This window comes from Cotesia glomerata, linkage group LG4 (assembly GCF_020080835.1).
Source record: "Cotesia glomerata isolate CgM1 linkage group LG4, MPM_Cglom_v2.3, whole genome shotgun sequence".
Classification (NCBI taxonomy): domain Eukaryota; kingdom Metazoa; phylum Arthropoda; class Insecta; order Hymenoptera; family Braconidae; genus Cotesia; species Cotesia glomerata.
The window spans coordinates 2,068,692-2,089,322 of NC_058161.1; the positions used below are offsets into that span (position 1 = coordinate 2,068,692).

General features: G+C 30.3%; 1 protein-coding gene across 4 annotated transcripts in view; it reads right to left on the minus strand.

The window, feature by feature from the left end:
* The window catches only part of LOC123262613 (longitudinals lacking protein, isoforms H/M/V-like), a 52,162-nt gene that overhangs the window by 4,959 nt on the left and 26,572 nt on the right, over positions 1-20,631 (minus strand). For 3 of the 4 annotated variants that reach the window (XM_044724886.1, XM_044724885.1, XM_044724883.1), the window contains exons 4-7: positions 4,086-4,391; positions 3,798-3,912; positions 1,765-1,920; positions 42-377 (exon numbers count right to left, since the gene is read on the minus strand). In XM_044724886.1, coding sequence (XP_044580821.1) covers positions 42-377; positions 1,765-1,920; positions 3,798-3,912; positions 4,086-4,391 — 913 coding nt within the window. The remainder of the gene's footprint in view (positions 1-41; positions 378-1,764; positions 1,921-3,797; positions 3,913-4,085; positions 4,392-20,631) is intronic. The other variant, XM_044724884.1, reaches the window with a different exon arrangement.

Sequence of the window (20,631 nt, forward strand, 5' to 3'; positions counted from 1 at the left end):
TTTAAAAATTAATTAATTATTTAATTGATGCTAATAATTACCAGACGCTTTCGTTAAACTCATATCGTGATTTCTCAGAGCGTCCAACGCAGCATCCATGTCCTCCTGGGTCCAAGACTTGGAGCCGTGATGGTGGCCCGAACCCCCGGAGTGACTCCTGGAGTTGTTCTCCCCCGAGTTAGAGTGCACTGAGCTGCCCGAGGGCATAAGGCCCAACAGCTCTGGCGTTATCATCATCATATTGTCACCCTCGGCTGCGTGCTTTGAACTCACGCTCGCGCAATCCGACATGTGGCTGTCTATGTCTATGGTATCCGATGAATCCATCGTGTGAAGGGTTTCGAATTTTATTTTTACGTTATCACAATTTTGTATATCTGAAATTATAGAAATTTTTTTTATTAATTTAATTGCATTTCTAGATACATAATTAAGAAATGACCTTGTATCCTGTGAACTATTGACATTTTTAAAGATATAAGCTCATCCCGATGTTACACTCATCAAGACTTTTCATTTGAGTACCCACATCAATTTTTCATATATTTTATATATTTATATATATTACATATATGTATATATGAAAAATATATGAAAAATGCATGTGGGTACTCAAATGAAAGCTCTTGATGAGTGTAACATCAGGATGAGCTTATATTATTAAAAACTTAAATATTTGAGAAAGTACAGTGCAATTTAACGTAATTAAGAAATGACCTTTTATCTTGTGAAATATTGGCATTTTTAAAAATATAAGCTCATCCCGATGTTACACTCATCAAGACCTTTCATTTGAGTACCCACATCAATTTTTCATATATTTTATATATTTATATAAACTATATATATATATGTATATATGAAAAATATATCAAAAATGCATGTGGGTACTCAAATGAAAGCTCTTGATGAGTATAACATCAGGATGAGCTTATATTTTTAAAATATATATTATATATATGTATATATGAAAAATATATCAAAAATGCATGTCGGTATTCAAATGAAAGCTCTTGATGAGTGTAACATCAGGATGAGCTTATATCTTTAAAAACGTCAATATTTAAGAAAGTACAGTGCAATTTAACTAAAGTCATTATTTAATGCTGCAAAATTTTATTTATTTATAATTCACAGGTCACAGTAGTCACATAGTGACTGCAAGTTTGCTAGTATTTTGTTAATAAAAATTTACTATAACCTTTATTATATTGTACACTTAAAAAAAAATAAAAATTTAAAATAAGCAATTTTTTTTAAATATATTAAAAGAAAATTTTTGTGACCATAATTGTACTTTTTAAATAATTAACTTATGAATTATAAATTTATAAATTTTAGTTTGATTTATTATAAAGGTTATTTTTAGTTTTTTAAACTAATCTACTTTCTTAAATTTTTGACTAATTAAAATAAAAAAATAAATTTTTTTAAATAAAATAAATTACTGTATAATTGATAAAATAATTTAAGAAGAAATAAATATTCATAGAAGAGATGAGATAAAATAAAACGTTATAGTACGAACGCGTCAAACCGAGCAAACTAACTAACTAACAACTAGAGCCTAAATGACAGTGCGTGGGTTGGTAATATTAAAGAAGAATAAACGAAGTAAATCTAATCGCCAACAGTTAAGGACAATTAGAGCAATTATTGGTTAATTCCTCCCAGGATTAATGAGAGGGCTCAGCGATTCTAAACTGCAGTCTTGATACTATCAAAATTATGATACATGATGATAGTGATGTTGGTGATGATTACCTGTAGAATGGTTATCGGTGTCCCTGAGATGTGTGATGGTGGTACCAACGAGCGTGGCGCTCGGCGGCGTGGGCTGGGTCTCTGGAGGCAAGTCGACCTCGCCTGGGTCCGGATGGTGCCCGTAGTGTCCTAAGCCTGTATGGCAAAACATGTCACCTTTTTATGACGTGAAAATAATCTGTTTAGTTTGCTTAAACTGATTTGTTAAGATGCCTCACACCTCTCATCCTTTTTGTCCAATTTTTTAATTAATTTTTTTTCTTTGTAAAAAAATTATTTTTTTTTTTTAAAGAAAATTGTAATTTTTTTTACTAAGGTAAAAAATCCAGTTATTAACACTTGCAATTTTATTTTAATAAAAAAAAAAAATTAACTTGAATAAATTAAAAAAGTATTTAATTGTAGAAACTATTTTGTAACTAAACATTTATGTGTAACAATGTAAACATTTATAATTTATATATCAGATGTAAAATTAAATGACCTTATTACTGGCCCTTGGCTGTTAGGTCTTTTTATTTATTATTATTTAATTTTTCAAAGAAATAAATAAATAAATATAATTTTTTAATTTTAAATTTTAAGAAAATTGGTTTTTTGAAAACATTTAATTTTTTTAATTAAAATAAAATTGCAACTGTCAAACAACTAGGCCAGTGTCAATAACCGGGTCTTTTGCCTCACTAATTTTTTAATTTTATTTTTTATAGAATTTTTTATGATCCTAATCAACAAAAATTAAATTAAATTTTTTTTTTGATCATTTAATAATAAAAATTGAGTTACTATTTTTTTTTTTTAATTTAATTTTGTATGAAATTGATTGAAGAGATGTAATTTAATTATTCTCTAATAATTTAATTATCAAAAAATCAATGACATTTTTTTTTTAATATTGTTGTTATTATTATTATTATTAGAGAACGTATTTTGAAGTTTAATTAAAAAATAATTGAGTAAGAATTAATAAAATAATTTTTTTATATAATTTAGAAGTAAAAAATTAATAAAAAAAAAAATTTTAAATGACTCAATGCTCCAAAAGTTATTAAAAATTAGTTTTTGATTAAATTAAATCTAAAATTTACTTGAAACTCAATAATTTGATTAAATTTTTTTTAAATTATTCAGAAAAAATTATTTAATATTAAATAATTAAGAAAAATAAATTTTTTTTTAATTGAAAATTGAAAATTTTTTTTTAAATTTCAAATTTTTTTAAATTAATTTCATATTTTTCAATTACAAATTAATTTTACTCTAATTAAAACTTCAATAATTTATCATTTTTTGTTTAAATCAATATTCTGTAAAAAATTAAAGATATAAAAAAATTGATAAAGATTTTTTTTATTGAGAATTTAATTGTCTACAAAAAAGATCTCATCATTTTTCAATATTTTCAATATTTTGCCCAAAATAACAATAATAATAATAATAAAATTTCTATAAATAAATTATTGTTATTATAATTATAATTATTTTTTGCAGAAATAATAAAAATACAAAAAAAATGATAATAATGAATGATACTAAAATTATCCATTAAACAATTTTTTATTTTTTGAATAAAAATTTTAAGTGAAAAAATATTTTTAAAAAATTGAAATTTTTAAAATTTTTTCTTTGAATTTTTTATAACAAAAATTTTCCAATTTTTAATTCAATTTTTATTTATAAAATTTGTTATTAAAAATTAAAATTTTTAATAATAAAATTTCTACCAATAAATTATTGTCATTATAAATATAATTATTTTTAGCGAAAATTTTAAAAATACAAAAAAATGATAATAATAATAATAATAATAATAATAATAATAATTAATGATATTAAAATTGTCCATCAAACATTTTTTCATTATTCTAAGTAAAAAAAAAATTTTCAAATTTTTTTCTTTTAATTTTTTAAAAATAATTTTTTCAACAAAAATTTTCCAATTTTTAATTAAATTTTCATCAATAATAAATTTATTAACTGGAGAAGGTGGATACCAGAGGTGTGAGGCTTGGGATCTCCTTGAATTGGCTTACCGTTATTGTTGTTTGTGCCGTTACCGTTGTTGGTGTCTCGCTGGCAGGATTCCAGGATTACTGCTGCGTCTCCTCCGCACTCCTCATCCTCCGTCTGCCAGTCACCCCGGTGATTCTGCGGAACATCCGGTACAAATTTAGAATCGGCTTGCGCACAGTATCTGCTTGTCAGTACAGTATCGCCACAAGTACCAATACAGATACAGATACAGACAGCAGATTTAAAGCTAAAGCTAAAGACAGGACTAAACACTGCTGATAAATAATCAATGCTGACAATTAACAAACCTCTTTGTCGTTTTCACAGCCGAACCCGGCCTTGCTGTTGTTCTCGTTCTCCTCCTCTTTGTACCTGTCGGTGCTCGTGGGCCTCCCAGCAGCGGAATCGCCAGCAGATCCTCCTCCGGCTCCTAGACTCGTTCGCTGGCGCTTGTACTTCGGGTGATGCCTCTTCAGCTTCGTGTAATTGAACCTCGACGCACCTCCTGGTTCTCGCGGTGACGAGCTTAAACTCACTGTCGCTGGCGCTTCCTTGCTCTCCGGCACCTCGCACAGCCCTTTTATTTTCAATTGATCCGCCGTTTTCAGCAAAGACTGAAATTATGAAATTATTTTTTAAAAATTTATTCATGTATGGATAATTGAAAATTTTAATTATTAATTATCAATTATTTTATTATTAATTGGGAGGTAATTTTTATAACGAATTATTCTTTTTTTTATAGATTTTTTAGACTTTTTTTGATGAAATTAATTCTTCTCAATTTTTTTGAAAAAAAATAATAAGAAAAAAATTTGAATTGTATATTTATGAATCTCTAGGTATATAATTGAGAAATGACCTTGTATCTTGTGAACTATTGACATTTTTAAAGATATAAGATCATCCCGATGTTACACTTGTCGAGACCTTTCATTTGAGTGCCCACATGCATTTTTGATATATTTGTCATATATACATATATATAACAGATATTTTAAAGACATAAGCTCATCCTGATGTTATACTCATCAAGAGCTTTCATTTGAGTACCCACATGAATTTTGATATATTTTTCATACACATATATATATATATATATATATATATATATGAAAAATTGATGTGGGTACTCAAATGAAAGCTCTTGATGAGTGTAACATCGGGATGAGCTTATATCTTTAAAAACGTCAATATTTAAGAAAGTACAGTACAATTTAACATAATTGAGAAATTACCTTGTATCTTGTGAACTATTGACATTTTTAAAGATATAAGCTCATACCGATGTTACACTCATTAAGAGCTTTCATTTGAGTACCCACATCAATTTTTCATATATTTTATATATTTATATATATTATATATATGTATATATGAAAAATATATCAAAAATGCATGTGGGTACTCAAATGAAAGCTTTTGACGAGTGTAACATTGGGATGAGCTTATATCTTTAAAATATATGTTCTATATATGTATATATGAAAAATATATGAAAACTGCATGTGGGTACTCAAATGAAAGCTCTTGATGAGTGTAACATCAGGATGAGCTTATATCTTTAAAAACGCCAATATTTAAGAAAGTACAGTGCAATTTAATAAAATTCATTATTTAATAAAGCAAAATTTTATTTATTTATAGTTCACAAGTCAGGGCAGTCACGTAGTGACTGCAAGATTGCTAGTTATCAATTATTTGTGAAGAAACACGATGAATTTTTAATTGCATATTTATGAATTTTTTAATAATTGCGACAAGAAAAAAATTTTTTAGATAATTAATTTTACAATAAAAAATAATTAATAAAAATTATTTAAAGAGTCTTAAAAAATTTTCTCAAGTATTCTGCATTGTATCAATAAATTATTTTTATTTTTTAAATTCATATTTTGTGATTATACTAAAATAATTATTCATAAATAACAAAATAATGTAAAAACAATAGCGATTGACAGGTTAAAAGAAAAAACCCGAAGGAAGAAATAACAAAAATAATAGCCTAAAAATAAAAAACAAAAGTGTCGGCGAGTTGTGTTCTTCAATCAACCCCGGGCTCGCGATTAGACAGGGCAGTTTGAGCTCGCTGTAGTCATACTAGTTGTAGTAGTAGTAAGTTGTCACTGGTAGGTGTCAGTATTAGTTGGCGAAGGGAAAAACGCCCTCAGGATACGAAGAACGGAGAGTAAAGTGTTGGGTGCTATGCTGCTGGGTGTAGAGAGGCTCGCCGCGGCTGTCGCGACACCAGGGCCGTATCGACCACCCTCTCTCAATTTCCTCCCTGAAATCTCCCTCTCTGACTATTTTACTATACTCTACTCTGATCTCGGGTGACTTTTCGTGCAGGACATCACCCTCACTCTTACCCTCTGCCTATCTCTCCCTTCTCGACGCTCTTCTCGCCACTATTCGGACGTTATCGCGGATAATTATCGTCGCGGTTGCGAATATCAAGAAAGTTGAAATTTTAATAATTGGATTTAAATTATAATTATAATAATAATAATAATAATAATAATTATTATTATTATTATTATTACGTTATTTTTAAAAATTTGACCAATAAAATTTTGCTAAACTTTTTTTTCTTAAATTTAATATTTAAAAAAGATCTTTTTTTATATTTTTTAAAATTTCACCCAAAATAATAATAATAATAGCATTTTTAACATTTAATTGTTGTCATTATATTATTATTATTATTATTATTATTATTATTTTCAATATTTTAGACATAATATTAAATTTAAAGAAGAAATGTAAAAATTTTGTGTTAAAAAAAAATTTTTTTAATTATAATAATAATTTATTGAATTTTTTTTATTATTAAATAATAATGAATAAAATATAGAAAAATGACAACAGCGAAAATGTAGTCGACACGCTACGGCCTGACGAAGAAATATAGAGAGGGCGAGAGGGTGAGAGGACTACTAGCAGAGAACGATGCAGAATCGGCGACGAGGCGGTAGCGCAACTGACAGGGGATGAGAGTGAGGGAGGATATCGGAGAGAATGCCGAGGGAAATGCCGATAGCATAGGCACTGCCGCGGTTCGGTTTGTCGATGTGAAGCCAAGGGAGCTGAGTAGAGTTGGTGAGTTGGTGAGCTGGTGAGTTGTCGAGGACTCGAGAGCCACCCAGGATCCATCCCAACCTCCAACCTCCGCTGTGCTCACTAGTCGCCAATCAATACTTAGGGTTCAAGGGCATCGCCCGAACAATTATAGTCTGACTAATTGACATGGACAAGCTCCAGGTCCACGTCTGGGAGGACTCAGAGGAAACTCTGGGTCTTATCTCTTCTATATAACTCATCAAAAAAATTCAATTGGTTGAGCTTTTTATTCAAAGCAAATATATTGGTCTTTATCAATAAAATTGTATTTATTATAAAAATTTAATTAACAATTTTTTTTTTTAGTGAATTAGTCTGACAAATTGTACTTAGAATTTTTATTTAGGCTGCATTCAAAAATGCTCTATTTCTAGAAACATAATTAAAAAATTACCTTGTATCTTGTGAATTATTGACATTTTCAAAGATATAAGCTCATCCCGATGTTCCATTCATCGAGACCTTTCATTTGAGTACCCACATGCATTTTTGATATATTTTTGAAATATACATATATATATATATATATATATATAATATATATAAATATATAAAATATATGAAAAAATGATGTGGGTACTCAAATGAAAGCTCTTAATGAGTGTAACATCGGGATGAGCTTATATCTTTAAAAATGTCAATAGTTCACCAGATACAAGGTAATTTCTCAATGTTAAATTGCACTGTAATTTATTAACTATTGATGTTTTTAAAGATATAAGCTCATCCCGATGTTACACTCATCAAGGCCTTTCATTTGAGTACCGATATCAATTTTTCATATATTTTATATATTTATATATTTCACAAATACCACATATATAAAATATATAAAAAATACCATGTAGGTACTCAAATGAAAGGTCTCGATGAGCCTGACATCAAAATGAGTTTATATCTTAAAAAATGTCAATAACTAAGAAATGACCTTGTATCTTGTAAAATATTGACATTTTTAAAGGTATAAGCTCATCCCGATGTTACACTCACCAATACCGTTCATTTAAGTACCCACATCAATTTTTCATATATTTATATATTTATATATATTATATATATATATATATATATATATATATATATATATATATATATATATATATATATATATATGTATATATGAAAAATATATCAAAAAAGGCATGTGGGTACTCAAATGAAAGCTCATGATAAGTGTAACATCGGAATGAGCTTATATTGTTAAAAACATCATTTATTAACAAAATACAGCAATTATAGTGTATTTATATGATAAAATAGGTTTTTATGGTTAAATTTGGTATCGTTGGAAAAGTCTTGATCTAAAGTTGTGCCTTTTCAAGGCTTTACATTATGTTCACTGATAGTCGATTTATTATCATAAGTGTTTGGACTAAATTCGAAAATGCATTATCTTTAGATATATAATTAAGAAATGACTCTGTATGTGTATTTAAAGATATAAGCTCATCCCGATGTTACACTCATCGAGACGTTTCATTTGAGTACCCACATCAATTTTTCATATATTTTAGGTATTTATATATATTATATATATGTATATAGGAAAAATATATCAAAAATACATGTGGATACTCAAATGAAAGGTCTTGATGAGTGTAACATCGAAATGAGCCTATATCTTTAAAAAAATTAATATTGAAGGAAGTACCTTTAACAATTCCCTTATGAAAAAAAAATTCCTGCTAATTTTTAAAGACAGCAATTGAGATAACTTGCGAAAAATGAATAAAAGCTTAAAAAAATTGAAAAAGAAACAGGCTAAGGAAAAAAAATTCCAAAGAATAACAATAGCTAATATCTAACAAGTCCAACAGGTGTAAATCCGTGAAAAAGCTTGTGTTCTATTCCACTCAGCACCAGAAAACGTGGAAAAAGAATAAAAATAAAAAAAGCGGCACGCGATCTCGCCAGAATAAGAATAAAAGAAAGAGGTGAATATTTTCTCGGATCTGGTATCGATAAAAAGGACATAAACGGTGAAGGAGCCGTCGGGTGGAAAGAAATTCCTCTTTGGGGTGGAGGAAAGGATGGAAGGATGTGACGTCATAAAGGCGCAAGCTCTTGGTTTACTCTTACTGTTTTATCCTCTGCTCTATATTCTATATAACATAAACTCTTCTCGACACACTACTCCTATTATATATATTTATATATCAGTTCACTTTCTTTCTTTCTTGCTCTTTCTCTATCTCGGCATACGGTGTGTAAGTATGTAGGTGTATGTGGTAGGTCTTGCTTTGCTCTATACTATATACTCTATACGCTTCACGCTTTACTATATTTATACATAGGTATATACGCGGATACAGAGTTGGTACCCACGTAATGTTCTTACTGAATGGAAGACCACGTGCTTCAACGACGCAAACGACGTAGACGAGTATCAAGAAGAAGACGCTACGTCTTGTCTCAGAATAGGAAGAGGAAAACCATTTTATTTGTGGAAGGGGTTCAATGGAACTTGTCGCTGCTCTTATTATTGTTTATTATTTATCATTCATCTAATCTATATTATTAATCAGTTTTTTTTGGTGAAATTTAGTGTTATTGCAAAAGTCTTGATTTGAATTTGTGCCTTTTCAAGGTTTTATATCATTCTCACCGATAGTCAATTTATTATGATAAGTATTTAGGCTGCATTCGAAAATGCTTTATCTCTAGATGCATAATTAAGAAATGACCTTGTATTTTGTGAACCATTGACATTTTTAAAGACATAAGCTCATCCCGATGTTACACTCATCAAGACCTTTCATTTGAGTACCCACATCAATTTTTCATATATTTTATATATTTACATATATTATATATATGTATATATGAAAAATATATAAAAAATGCATGTGGGTACTCAAATGAAAGCTCTTGATGAGTGTAATATCCGGATGAGCTTATATCTTCAAAAACGTCAATATTTAAGAAAGTACAGTGGAATTTAACATACTTAAGAAAGGATCTTGTATCTTGTGAACTTTTGACATTTTTAAAGATTTAAGCTCACCTCGACTCTACACTCATTGAGACCTTTTATTTGAGTACCCACATCAATTTTTCATATATTTTATATATTTATATATATTATATATATATATATATATATATATATATATATTTATATATATGTATATATGAAAAATATATAAAAAATGCATGTGGGTACTCAAATGAAAGCTCTTGATGAGTGTAACATCAAAATGAGCTTATATCTTTAAAATATATATGTATATATGAAAAATATGTAAAAAATGCATGTGGGTACTCAAATGAAAGCTCTTGATGAGTGTAATATCCGGATGAGCTTATATCTTCAAAAACGTCAATATTTAAGAAAGTACAGTGGAATTTAACATACTTAAGAAAGGATCTTGTATCTTGTGAACTTTTGACATTTTTAACGATTTAAGCTCACCTCGACTCTACTAATTGAGACCTTTTATTTGAGTACCCACATCAATTTTTCATATATTTTATATATTTATATATATTGTATATATGTATATATGTATATATGAAAAATATGTCAAAAATGCATGTGGGTACTCAAACGAAAGCTCTTGATAAGTGCAACACCAGGATGAGCTTATATCTTTAAAAACATCAATATTTAAGAAAGTACAGTGCAATTTAACAAAAGTCATTATTTAATAAAGCAAAATTTTATTTATTCATAGCTCATAAGTCTCGGCAGTCACATAGTGACTGCAAGGTTGCTAGTGTAATTGTACTATTTTATAGCTATTTTTTATCAATATGATTCAGAAAAAATTTTATTTAAAAATATGTTAAGATTCTTCTTTATTTTTGAAGCTTCAAAGAATAATTAGGACTTCAAACGTATTTTTAATTTTTATTAGATTTATGTAATTGTTATTTATTAATTAAAATAGTATTTTTGTTCAGTATAGTGTTTAGATAATTAAAAAAAAAATTTATTAGAGAAATAATTAAGATTTAGATAAATACAGCAGTATAAAAAAGAAAATTTGCAGTTGTTTTGTTTAATAAATTTAATATTCTGTCTAAATAATTGAATTCGATTTTTTACAAAAAAAATCTCTTATAATCGCTTTGTATTTTTAACATTTAAATTAAAATAATGATAATAGTAGTAGGAATAATTTATTAAATATGAATTCTATTATTGTTGTTATTCTCGTTATTTTAGAAGAAATATTGAAAAAATGATGGGATATTTTTTGTAGAAAATTAAATTCTTTATCAATTTTTTAAAATCTTTTATTTTTGAGCTGAAATATTGATTCGAAAAAGAAATAAAAACATTTTATTGATAAATTTGAGTGTTATTAAAATTTTTTTATAATAATAATAATAAAGCATGAAATGTATGTACATATGTATATATAATTAAAAACAAGTTTACTTTGTCGGCAGTAATTAAAAAGTCTGAAACATTCTTAATCTTAAATGTACTAGTTAGTTATGTATAATGTATAAATTTTAAATAACAAAAACTAAAAGCAGGGAGTAAAATTTGTCAATTAAAAAAGCCAATAAAAGTTGGCAACTCTGAAAGTAAAAAGTTACGGGTTTGTTAAAGTTTGTCTTGGTGGTAGGTATATTTTTTTCCTCTTTTTACTTTTTTATATTTCATGAAAGCAGAATAAATAATTTAAAAAAGTCGAGTCAAAAATAATATCAGTCGAAAATAAAATGGCTTTAGCCGGTAGTCTGCAATAATTGGACTTAAGCCAGTACAGCCACACATGGATTAGATATGCTACGCCGTGCTATGCTCTATGGAGTATAGTTCCTCCGGGTACGAGTATTATATTATATTATATTATTTTATACGTATACCAGTTACCAGTTTCGACTTCAATGTAATTTAACAAGTGGACACGAATTAACGTATCAGAATATTACAGCAAAATTTTAAATTATTTTTCATCCATTTAAATTAAATTTATTTTATTTTATTAGATGATTAATAATTTTTCTATTTAAATATTAAATAATTTACTTTTAAAAAATTCAGTAATTTATTTAAAAATAATTAAATAAAATCTTAAAAAAATTTATTCCAATTTTTTGCAAAAAGATCAATTTTTTAAAATTAAAATTATTATTATTATTATTATTATTATTATTTTATTGCATTAAACAATTACAAAATTTGTTTTTAGCAAGGGGGGTAACAAATATAAAATATAAATTAGGGGAAACATAGATAATTAATAAGTTTAACAAATAAGTACATCAGAAAAGTTAATAATTCGTTAGTTTTATAAAAATAAATTTCGATTCGTTTCATTTCATCACATTTCGGTTCATTTTTATTACAATCCATCCGCGGGAACAAAAGTAGGATCATTCTAAAGGTGTAGGGCCCAGGCTCTGAGTTGAAGAGACTTGGTGATGTAATTTATAATAGAGTGCAGAGTTCTTGTGTCGTTCGAGGAGAGCAAGGATGAGATTTGTTCATTGCTGAGTATTGAGTTTTGCAAGTACTGCGCTCTGAAACTTGTGAAGTACGGACAATCAGTCAGGAGATGCTCAGTGGTATCAGACGCCTTTGAATTACACAGTTGACAGGTCATGGACGGAGAGAATCTTGTCATAGAGTTGTTTGCAATCAGGTAGCAATTAAATTTGTTCGATAGCCTCAGTTGCGTTACCAGACGCTTGCTGTTGAGAGGTAACTTCATCAGGAGATGACTGGCCGGTGTGTAAGGATCAGGAAGCTGTAGTGAAAATATAAGCGACCTTGAATTTCTTGCAGCTGTTAAGTCTTGACTATGTAGGTTTGATTTGTACCGATTAAATAAAGATTCGTATTTAGACTCAAGTAAAACATGGTCGACAGAGTTTAAAAGTTCTAGAGCGTCACAATCTGTCAGAAAAGCTCTCAGTTGTGATGCCCAGTTGAATGGGGAAGTAATCGTGCTGTTTTTAGCTAGACTGAAAAGGCGTAGCAGACAAATTTTATGCAAGCAGTTACTATTTGCTCTGAGAGTTTTGGTCAGCCAACTCCAGACAGTCTTCATGGCTTTAAATGCGACATGTTCCAATCCAAACTCGAGACGAACGGCCCAGTCAGGAGTGCATTTGGGTAGTTTAAACAATTTCTTGAAGAAATAAGTCTGGGCAGGTTCTAAGGAGTTTCTGTACCATAAGCCCCATGCTGGAAAGGCGTATAAAAAAACAGATGAAACCATGCTGTCGAAGATCTTGATAAACGCATTCCATGAGTCACACTTTGCTTTTGACAATATGGACAGGGACACTCCGGCAGCACTTTTTGCTTTGTTAATAGCTGAGTTCAACGCTGAAAGTCCTTTGGTAGACGTGGAAACCTCAACTCCCAGATACGTGTAACTCTTGACCAGCTCCAAACAGGTTTGTTTATATGTTCTGAAGTGACACGGACAGTCTCGTATTCTCCCAGCTGCTTTAAAAACTAGGATTTTTGTTTTGCTCTTGTTGACTGTTAGTTGGTTTAGGTCGCAGTACTCTTCCAGTGCTCTAAGTTTGCGCTGGAGGTCTATGTGTGAATGGGCAAAGATAACGGTGTCATCAGCGTACAGCAGCATGAGTATATCAGTGACTCCGTTAATGTCGAGGCCATAGAGACCTTTGGAGCGGAAGAAGAGTTCGAAGTCGTGGAGGTACAAGAGAAACAAGTCCGGACTAAGCGATTCACCTTGCAGGACGCCTTCTGTGATCTCGAAGATGTCCGAGAGGCCTTCCTTAGTTCTGACTTGCATGGACGCTTGGTCGTAGAGAGATTTAATAGTCTTGATGAACTTGCTGCTGATCTTCAGGTTATCTAATTTTTGCCAGAGACGTGTATGGGGTACAGAGTCAAAGGCTCTTTGAAAGTCCACGAAAATTCCATAAATTTCTCTGCCGTCATTATGCCGGAATTGGATCTGGATGGCACTGAGTAGAGTGAAGATGGCGTCTGTGCAGCTGCGACCCTTCCTGAACCCCATCTGGGAGTCTGGTAGAACATTATTTATATCCGTCCATTGCACCAAACGATTTTTCAAAATGGTGGTGAAAATTTTGGTGACAATATTTACCAAAGCGATTCCACGATAATTGCTTGGATCAGATTTATCTCCTTTTTTATGCAACATTGTCATCCAAATCCTCGCCCAGCATTTCGGGACCTGTTCTTCATCTAGCACTCTGTTAAATAAGACGCACAGCAGCTCTTTGTGTTGTGAAGAGAGAGTTTTATACAGCTCATTGATCAGTAAATCTGGGCCTGCTGCTTTACCGGGTTTTAGAGAGTTTAGAACCGAGTTGAGCTCCGAGAACGTAATTTCCGCGTCTAGGATATCATTTGATGGGCTAAGAAGCGTGATAGAAGTAAGAACTCTGTCTTTAAATATTGTAGAGTAAAAATTATTCCAGCAATCAATCGGGATGTCATATGTGCTGTGTTTATAATTAAATTTCCGAACAGCAGCCCAGAAATCGGCCGGGGCCTTGACATTGGCAAAAGCCAACTTGATGCTGTCTATATGCGCTTTTTTCTTCATTTTACAGACCTCTCGGTATTTGTTCTTACATATAGAGACCTCGTTTCTGAGATTGCTGTTGTTTCGGTCACTTTTAAGATTTTTTAAGGCTTTTCTAAGTTCGCTTCTGGCTAATTTACAGCATGAGTCAAACCATGGGTTGCGTGGTGTCCTATTTTTTGAAGAGGGACCGAAATTCACCACCAGTTTGGCATTTACAGCTGCGGAGAACATGTGGTCATGTAAAAGAGTCTGAATGTTGTCCGTTGAGAGAGAAGATATATCCTGAGAGATAAAAAAGTTTGACAGCTGTACAAGGTACTGGTCAGCAGCATTGTCGGACCATTTAATTTTGCTCAAACGAGCAATTTTGGCATTTTCGTTGGTGACAGGTTGGGAATAGTCTTCCAGAGAGATGCTCAAACAGACTGGGTGATGGTCGGACAATGATGGCTCCAGAATGACTTCCAGATCATTTACGACGTGTAAAGATGAAATATCTATCCAAACTAGATCAATAATTGAAGAGCCAGAGCTGTCAAACGTTGGTTGAGCTGGTGAATCACTGATTGACCTTCCATTGATAAGCACGAAGTTGTTTTCTACCATAAATTCCATAACCCTACGTCCCCTTTCACAGGTAAAATCGTCCGTTGAGCGAAAAATGTCGTATAGTTGATACCCAGTGAAGAGATCTGTCGGCCAGGGGTTTAACATCCCAACTCTTGCATTCATGTCCCCTCCGATAATAAAAACATCAAAATGCCGAGTCTCTTTAATATCATCGATGACGCCCTGCAACAAATCTAACAAGTATTTAAGATCAAGACATTTGCGCAGGTATACTGACCCAAGGATGATTATAGAAGAACCCAGTTTGATTTCGTTGAAAATCCACCAAGGTGAGAATACAATTAGCGAGGATTCATGCTTTTTGTTTATAGCTGTCATTAATCCACCACTTGCTCTGCCAACCGCGTGCTCCCTCAACGCCTCTGACCAGTACGTGTCGAAGTTTCTAAGATAACCAGGAGTGTATGAGTGTGTTAACCATGTTTCACAAGCTGCAATTATATCTGAGCCGCTGATTAATGAGCTGTGCTCAAGGTTAGAAAATCCATGCAGATTCCAAAAAGAGACTTTGTATGTTGTAGTTATTCCCACGGATGAATAATTTAGTTTTTTGTAGGTTTCTCGGGCTTATCACTCGTATCAAAGTGCGTTTGCTCTTCTTTGTGCTGAGACATCATCCTGTTTGACTGGTCAGACCAAGTATAGACTAAATTATCGACCAGGACTTTAGTACCCTTTCTTGAGCAGGTTTTCCCCTCTTCTCTAAGTTCTTTAATTAGTTTTCTGACGTTCCAGTCAATATGTCGCTCACGAGCAGTTCTGTCCGGGTCAATAAAGATTTTCGATCCCTGAAGTTTGGTTCTTTTGTTTTTGAGGATGTGACTCTTGATGCTGACGTCGAAAGTATCGGCTATTAACCTTCTGGAAAACTCAGTGAGGGAGATACTAGGGATCTTAACTTCAAACTTAGACTCCAGAAAGATTTTAACCTCCTCCGTATGATTACCAGAGGTTAAGGAGAGACCAGTTATTGAGATTTTAGTCCTTTTGGTTTCTTTTTCTAAAAAATCTATGCGTCTGTTGAGTTGGTTGATAATTTCACTACCATTTGAGGTGGTTGGAGTTGATATCAAATTTGCAAGCTCATCTTTTTTCACAGTGTTTTCTTCAAGAGCTTTAAGGCGCTTATCAAGATCGGTCTTGGAGACCTGCAGGTCCTTCTTTAAAGAGTCTAAATTTTTTTGTATACCCTCAAAAGCCACAGTATCATCTTTCAGTTTCTTATTGAGTTTATCTGTGAGCTCTTTATGTTTCTTCGCCTGGTCTTTTCTCATATCTTTCAGCTCTTCCATAATTTTCTCCATAATTACAGTATCGTTGCTCTCGGTTAGTTCAATGTTCGTAGGACTCCCCGGTGAATCGACAGTTTTAATTAATTTCTGGGGCTGGTTCAACTCAGCTGAAGGGGATTTGTCGGTACTATCCCACTTTCTCTTGGGGTCACGGATGTAGTTTGTTATTGGTGTGCAGGAGTTGGCAGCTACAGCCAGAAGTTGCTGCGTTGTTGCGCGACCTTTTTTCGAAGGAACTGCTGGAGTAGAAACTGATTCCGAATCACCCGCTTTCAGAACTAGACGGGGTTTGGCTATCAGCGACGCTGTTGTTGAAGGGTCAGAACCTGACCGTGAGATGTCGTCAGCTTGCATTTACGACGGCTTGTTGTTGTAGCGCAGCAGGTTATGGAGATAACAATAATGAGATTACACGAGGTATCTGAAATAGACAATTTACACCACAGGCTCACAGTATCAGAGATAAAATTGATCGAAATCTTAGTGACACAGGTTTCGGTAAAAATTTATCACTTAAAACGTATTAATTATTTAAAAATAAAAGTCTTTAAAGATTAAAATAACGGAGCGTTATAAAAACACGTCTACTCACTATGGATGCACAGTAGCGCCCCCTAAAATTAAAATAATTCAAGCTATTAATAGTTTAAAAAATGCAATAGATTTTTTTTTTCAAAATAAAAAATTAAATAAATTCAATTTTTATAATTTTTATAGATTAAAAATTTTATTCTTCTTGATTTCAAAAAATTAATAGTTCTAAAAAATTTATAAATAAATTTTCTAAAATTAAAATACTAAAAATACATCAAACTATTGATATCTTAAAAATAATTCTAAAAAATTAAATAGAAATTTTAACATAAATTAAGAATTCTAAAATTTTATTTAAAAAAAATTAATAATAATCCAAATTTAATAAATTAATTTTTTAAAATTAGAATAATTAAATTCAATAAATCTTTTTATCAAAATAAGAAAATTAAATAATCTGAATTTTTATGAATTAACAATTAAATATTTTAATTCTTATTTCTTCAAAAATTTCTGACAAAAATTTAAGAAAAAATTCTTTTATAAATAATTATTTATTTAAAATAATTAAATAAAAAGTAACTACCTAAAATAATTGAATAAAAATTTTTTTCTAAAAAATTTACTTAAAAAAATCAAATAATCTCAATTTTTCTCAACGATTAAATATTTAAACTCTTTTTTTCTCAAAAATTTCAATTAAAAATTAAAAAAAAATTCTTTTATAAAAAATTATCAATTTAAAATATTTAAATAAAAAATTAACTACTTAAAATAATTAAATAAAAAGTTTTTTTCTAAAAAATTGAATAAAAAATTTTATTTGTAATAAATTAACTACTTAAAAAAATTGAATAATCTTAAATTTGATAAATTAACAATTAAATAGTTTAACTCTTATTTTTCTCAAAAATTTCTAACAAAAAATTCTTTTATAAAAAATTATCAATTTAAAATTATTAAATAAAAAATTAACTATTTAAAATATTTAAATAAAAAGTTTTTTTCTAAAAATTTAAATAAAAAATTTTTTTTCTAAAAAATTCAAGAAAAAATTGAATAAAAAATATTTCTCCCAAAAAATTAACTGCTTAAAATAATAAAATCTTGAAATATTTTAAAAAATCTCAATTAACCTTTAAAATTTCCAAATTTCACCCACAAAAATAATCCTCTATCCCCTCAAATAATTTTTAAAAAAAAACCCACATTTACCCAAACTATCCATACATATTAAATCCAGCTACATCCACATATGTGACACGAATACAAGCCAATTGTGAGTTAGCTGAACGTCAGTAAGAATGTTTACGAATGTGCCAACTAAAGAGGGTGGATAATATGTGAACGTTCTTAACTACAGCACACATATGTACCCAGCATGCACACACATCGACATATCCGCACACACATACAGATATATAATATGTACCCAGACATTTCCGAGGGCTCTCGTAAAGTCACTTCCTTGGCACTTTACTGGCGCAGCAGAAGCAGAGGGCATCACACTGATATATTCTCATACAAGTCTCATGTAGAATCCAACACACATAAATATCCACACATACCTCTACATATATTCATTATGCTGGCCTACCACATACAGAGTATGCTAAATCCAAGCTACTAAATTTAAAATAATCGAACCAAAAAATTTTAAAACCAGCACAAAAAAATATTGATATTTTTTAAATTTTCCACGTGAAAAAAAAAATTTATAATTTTTTTTTATTTTATTTTTTATACTCCGAAAAAAATTAACTCACCTTTCTTCGCGGGTCCTCGCAAAAGCGAAGTATATAATATGGAGTGAAGAGAAGAAATGAAAAACTACACGTGCGCGATTTAATGAAGAAACTTTTGGGAGATAAAATAAAAATACGAATGAGGTACACAGAGAAGTTGATAAAGCGTAGGTGAGTAGGTGAGAATGCACTTATCACACACGTGCTCGTTTTATTGATATGATTACTGATGATATAATAAAAAAAATTTTTTTTTTAAAAATACTTTTTATAAATTTCACTTTTAAATAATTTTATAAAAAAATAAAAATAAAATTTTTTGAGCAAATAATAATTTAAAAAAATTTCTGGATAATTATTGCGGGCCCGCTGTTCGTGGCGAAGCCCAACGAAAGTGAAATGGTATTCGTCGGGTCTGTGGCATCGGTAGAGGACGCCAAGCGACGGCGTCGGATATAGGAGCCGTAGGAGGAGTAGAGAATTAGTATGAGTATGAGTATGAGGTGTATAGTACTGTGAGAGCTACACCAGACCGAGTAGCGAGTACACTCTGTTGAGGTGGAGAACTACTGCTCAGGAGAAGGACAGACCGCTCGGATATTCGACGCGAATTTCGCCGACGTAGACACACAGAATGTGAGTGAGACCAGAAACCGGGTGGTGTCGAGGTGTGTGTGGGTATGTGGGTATGTGTGTGTGTGTGTGTGAGTGTGTTTAGGACCAGCTAGTTGGGAATAGGAGAGAGAGGGTGGAAACAGAGGGTAGAGGCGCGAGACGAGGAGAGGAGCCAGGGAGGCGATAGACCCGGCTATGCTCGAACAGCGGGAGCGGATCGCGAGTTTTAAGGTATAAGGGCGACAGAGAGGATCGATCTATCGGAACGTGGATAATCTCGAGATAGGGGGGGTTGTTGTTTCGAGCCGACCCCGTCTGCGTGGTCGCTGCTTCTCAGCCAGGTTCAAACCGTTGCCCAACTTGCTTTTCAAGTCCAGGTTGGATTGCTGGATTTTTAGATTTTCGAATTTTTTATTTGGGGAAGAAAAAAAATTTTTACTTGGATTGAATTAATTATTTTGGAAAATTTTATTGCCTTGCATGATAAAAAATATTGTATTAGATTTCGACACACTTTTGTGTTAAAATAACACAGTGTGTTGAATTTTAACACTAATTTTGTGTGGATCGTTTTGAACACAGAAATTGTGTTGATTTTACACAATATTTTTACTGTGTGATTTTAAAAGATAAATTCTTCAATTGGGAAATTTTTTTTGGCTTAAAGAAATTTTACTTAATTCAAAAAAAATTCTTGAAAATTGTTTTTTTTGGTTCAAGATTTTTTTTCTTGATTCAAGTTAATTTTTTTTAATTAAAGTTTTTTGAAATTAGTTTATTAGAAGAGATTTGAGCAGTTTTTTATTAAAAATTTATGGTACTGAAATTAGCAGATGATTTTTAGAACTGTAAAAAATTAAGTATTGAAAAAAAAAAAATTGTTTTTTAAAATTCCCACTTGTTAATTTTTTGTAATCAATTTTTATAAAAATCTAAAGAATTATTAAAATTCTGTTAATTTTTCAATATTTGAGCAAAAATAATGATAATAGCAATCATTTATTAAACAGGAATTTTGTTATTATTGTTGTTAATAGACCTTTTTTGTTTTTTAGAATCAATTAATTTTTCTAGAAGTGTGGATAAAATTTTTTTTAATTAAAATTTTTTGAAATTAGTTTTATTGAGAGATTTGAGGAGTTTTTTAATAAAAATTAATGATACTAAATTTAACAGAAGATTTTTAGAATTTTATAAAAAATTTATTGGGAAAAAAAAAATTGTTTTAAAAAATTTTCACTTTATAATTTTTTGTAAAAATCTAAAGAATTATTAAAATTCTTTTAATTTATATATCATTGAAAATTTGGAGGTTTAAGGTAAATTTTTGGATTAAGATTTACTTAAAATTGCAATTTTATAATTAATAATTTAATAAATAATTAATTTAAAGGAACAATGAAAGAATATATATTAAGTTTTTAG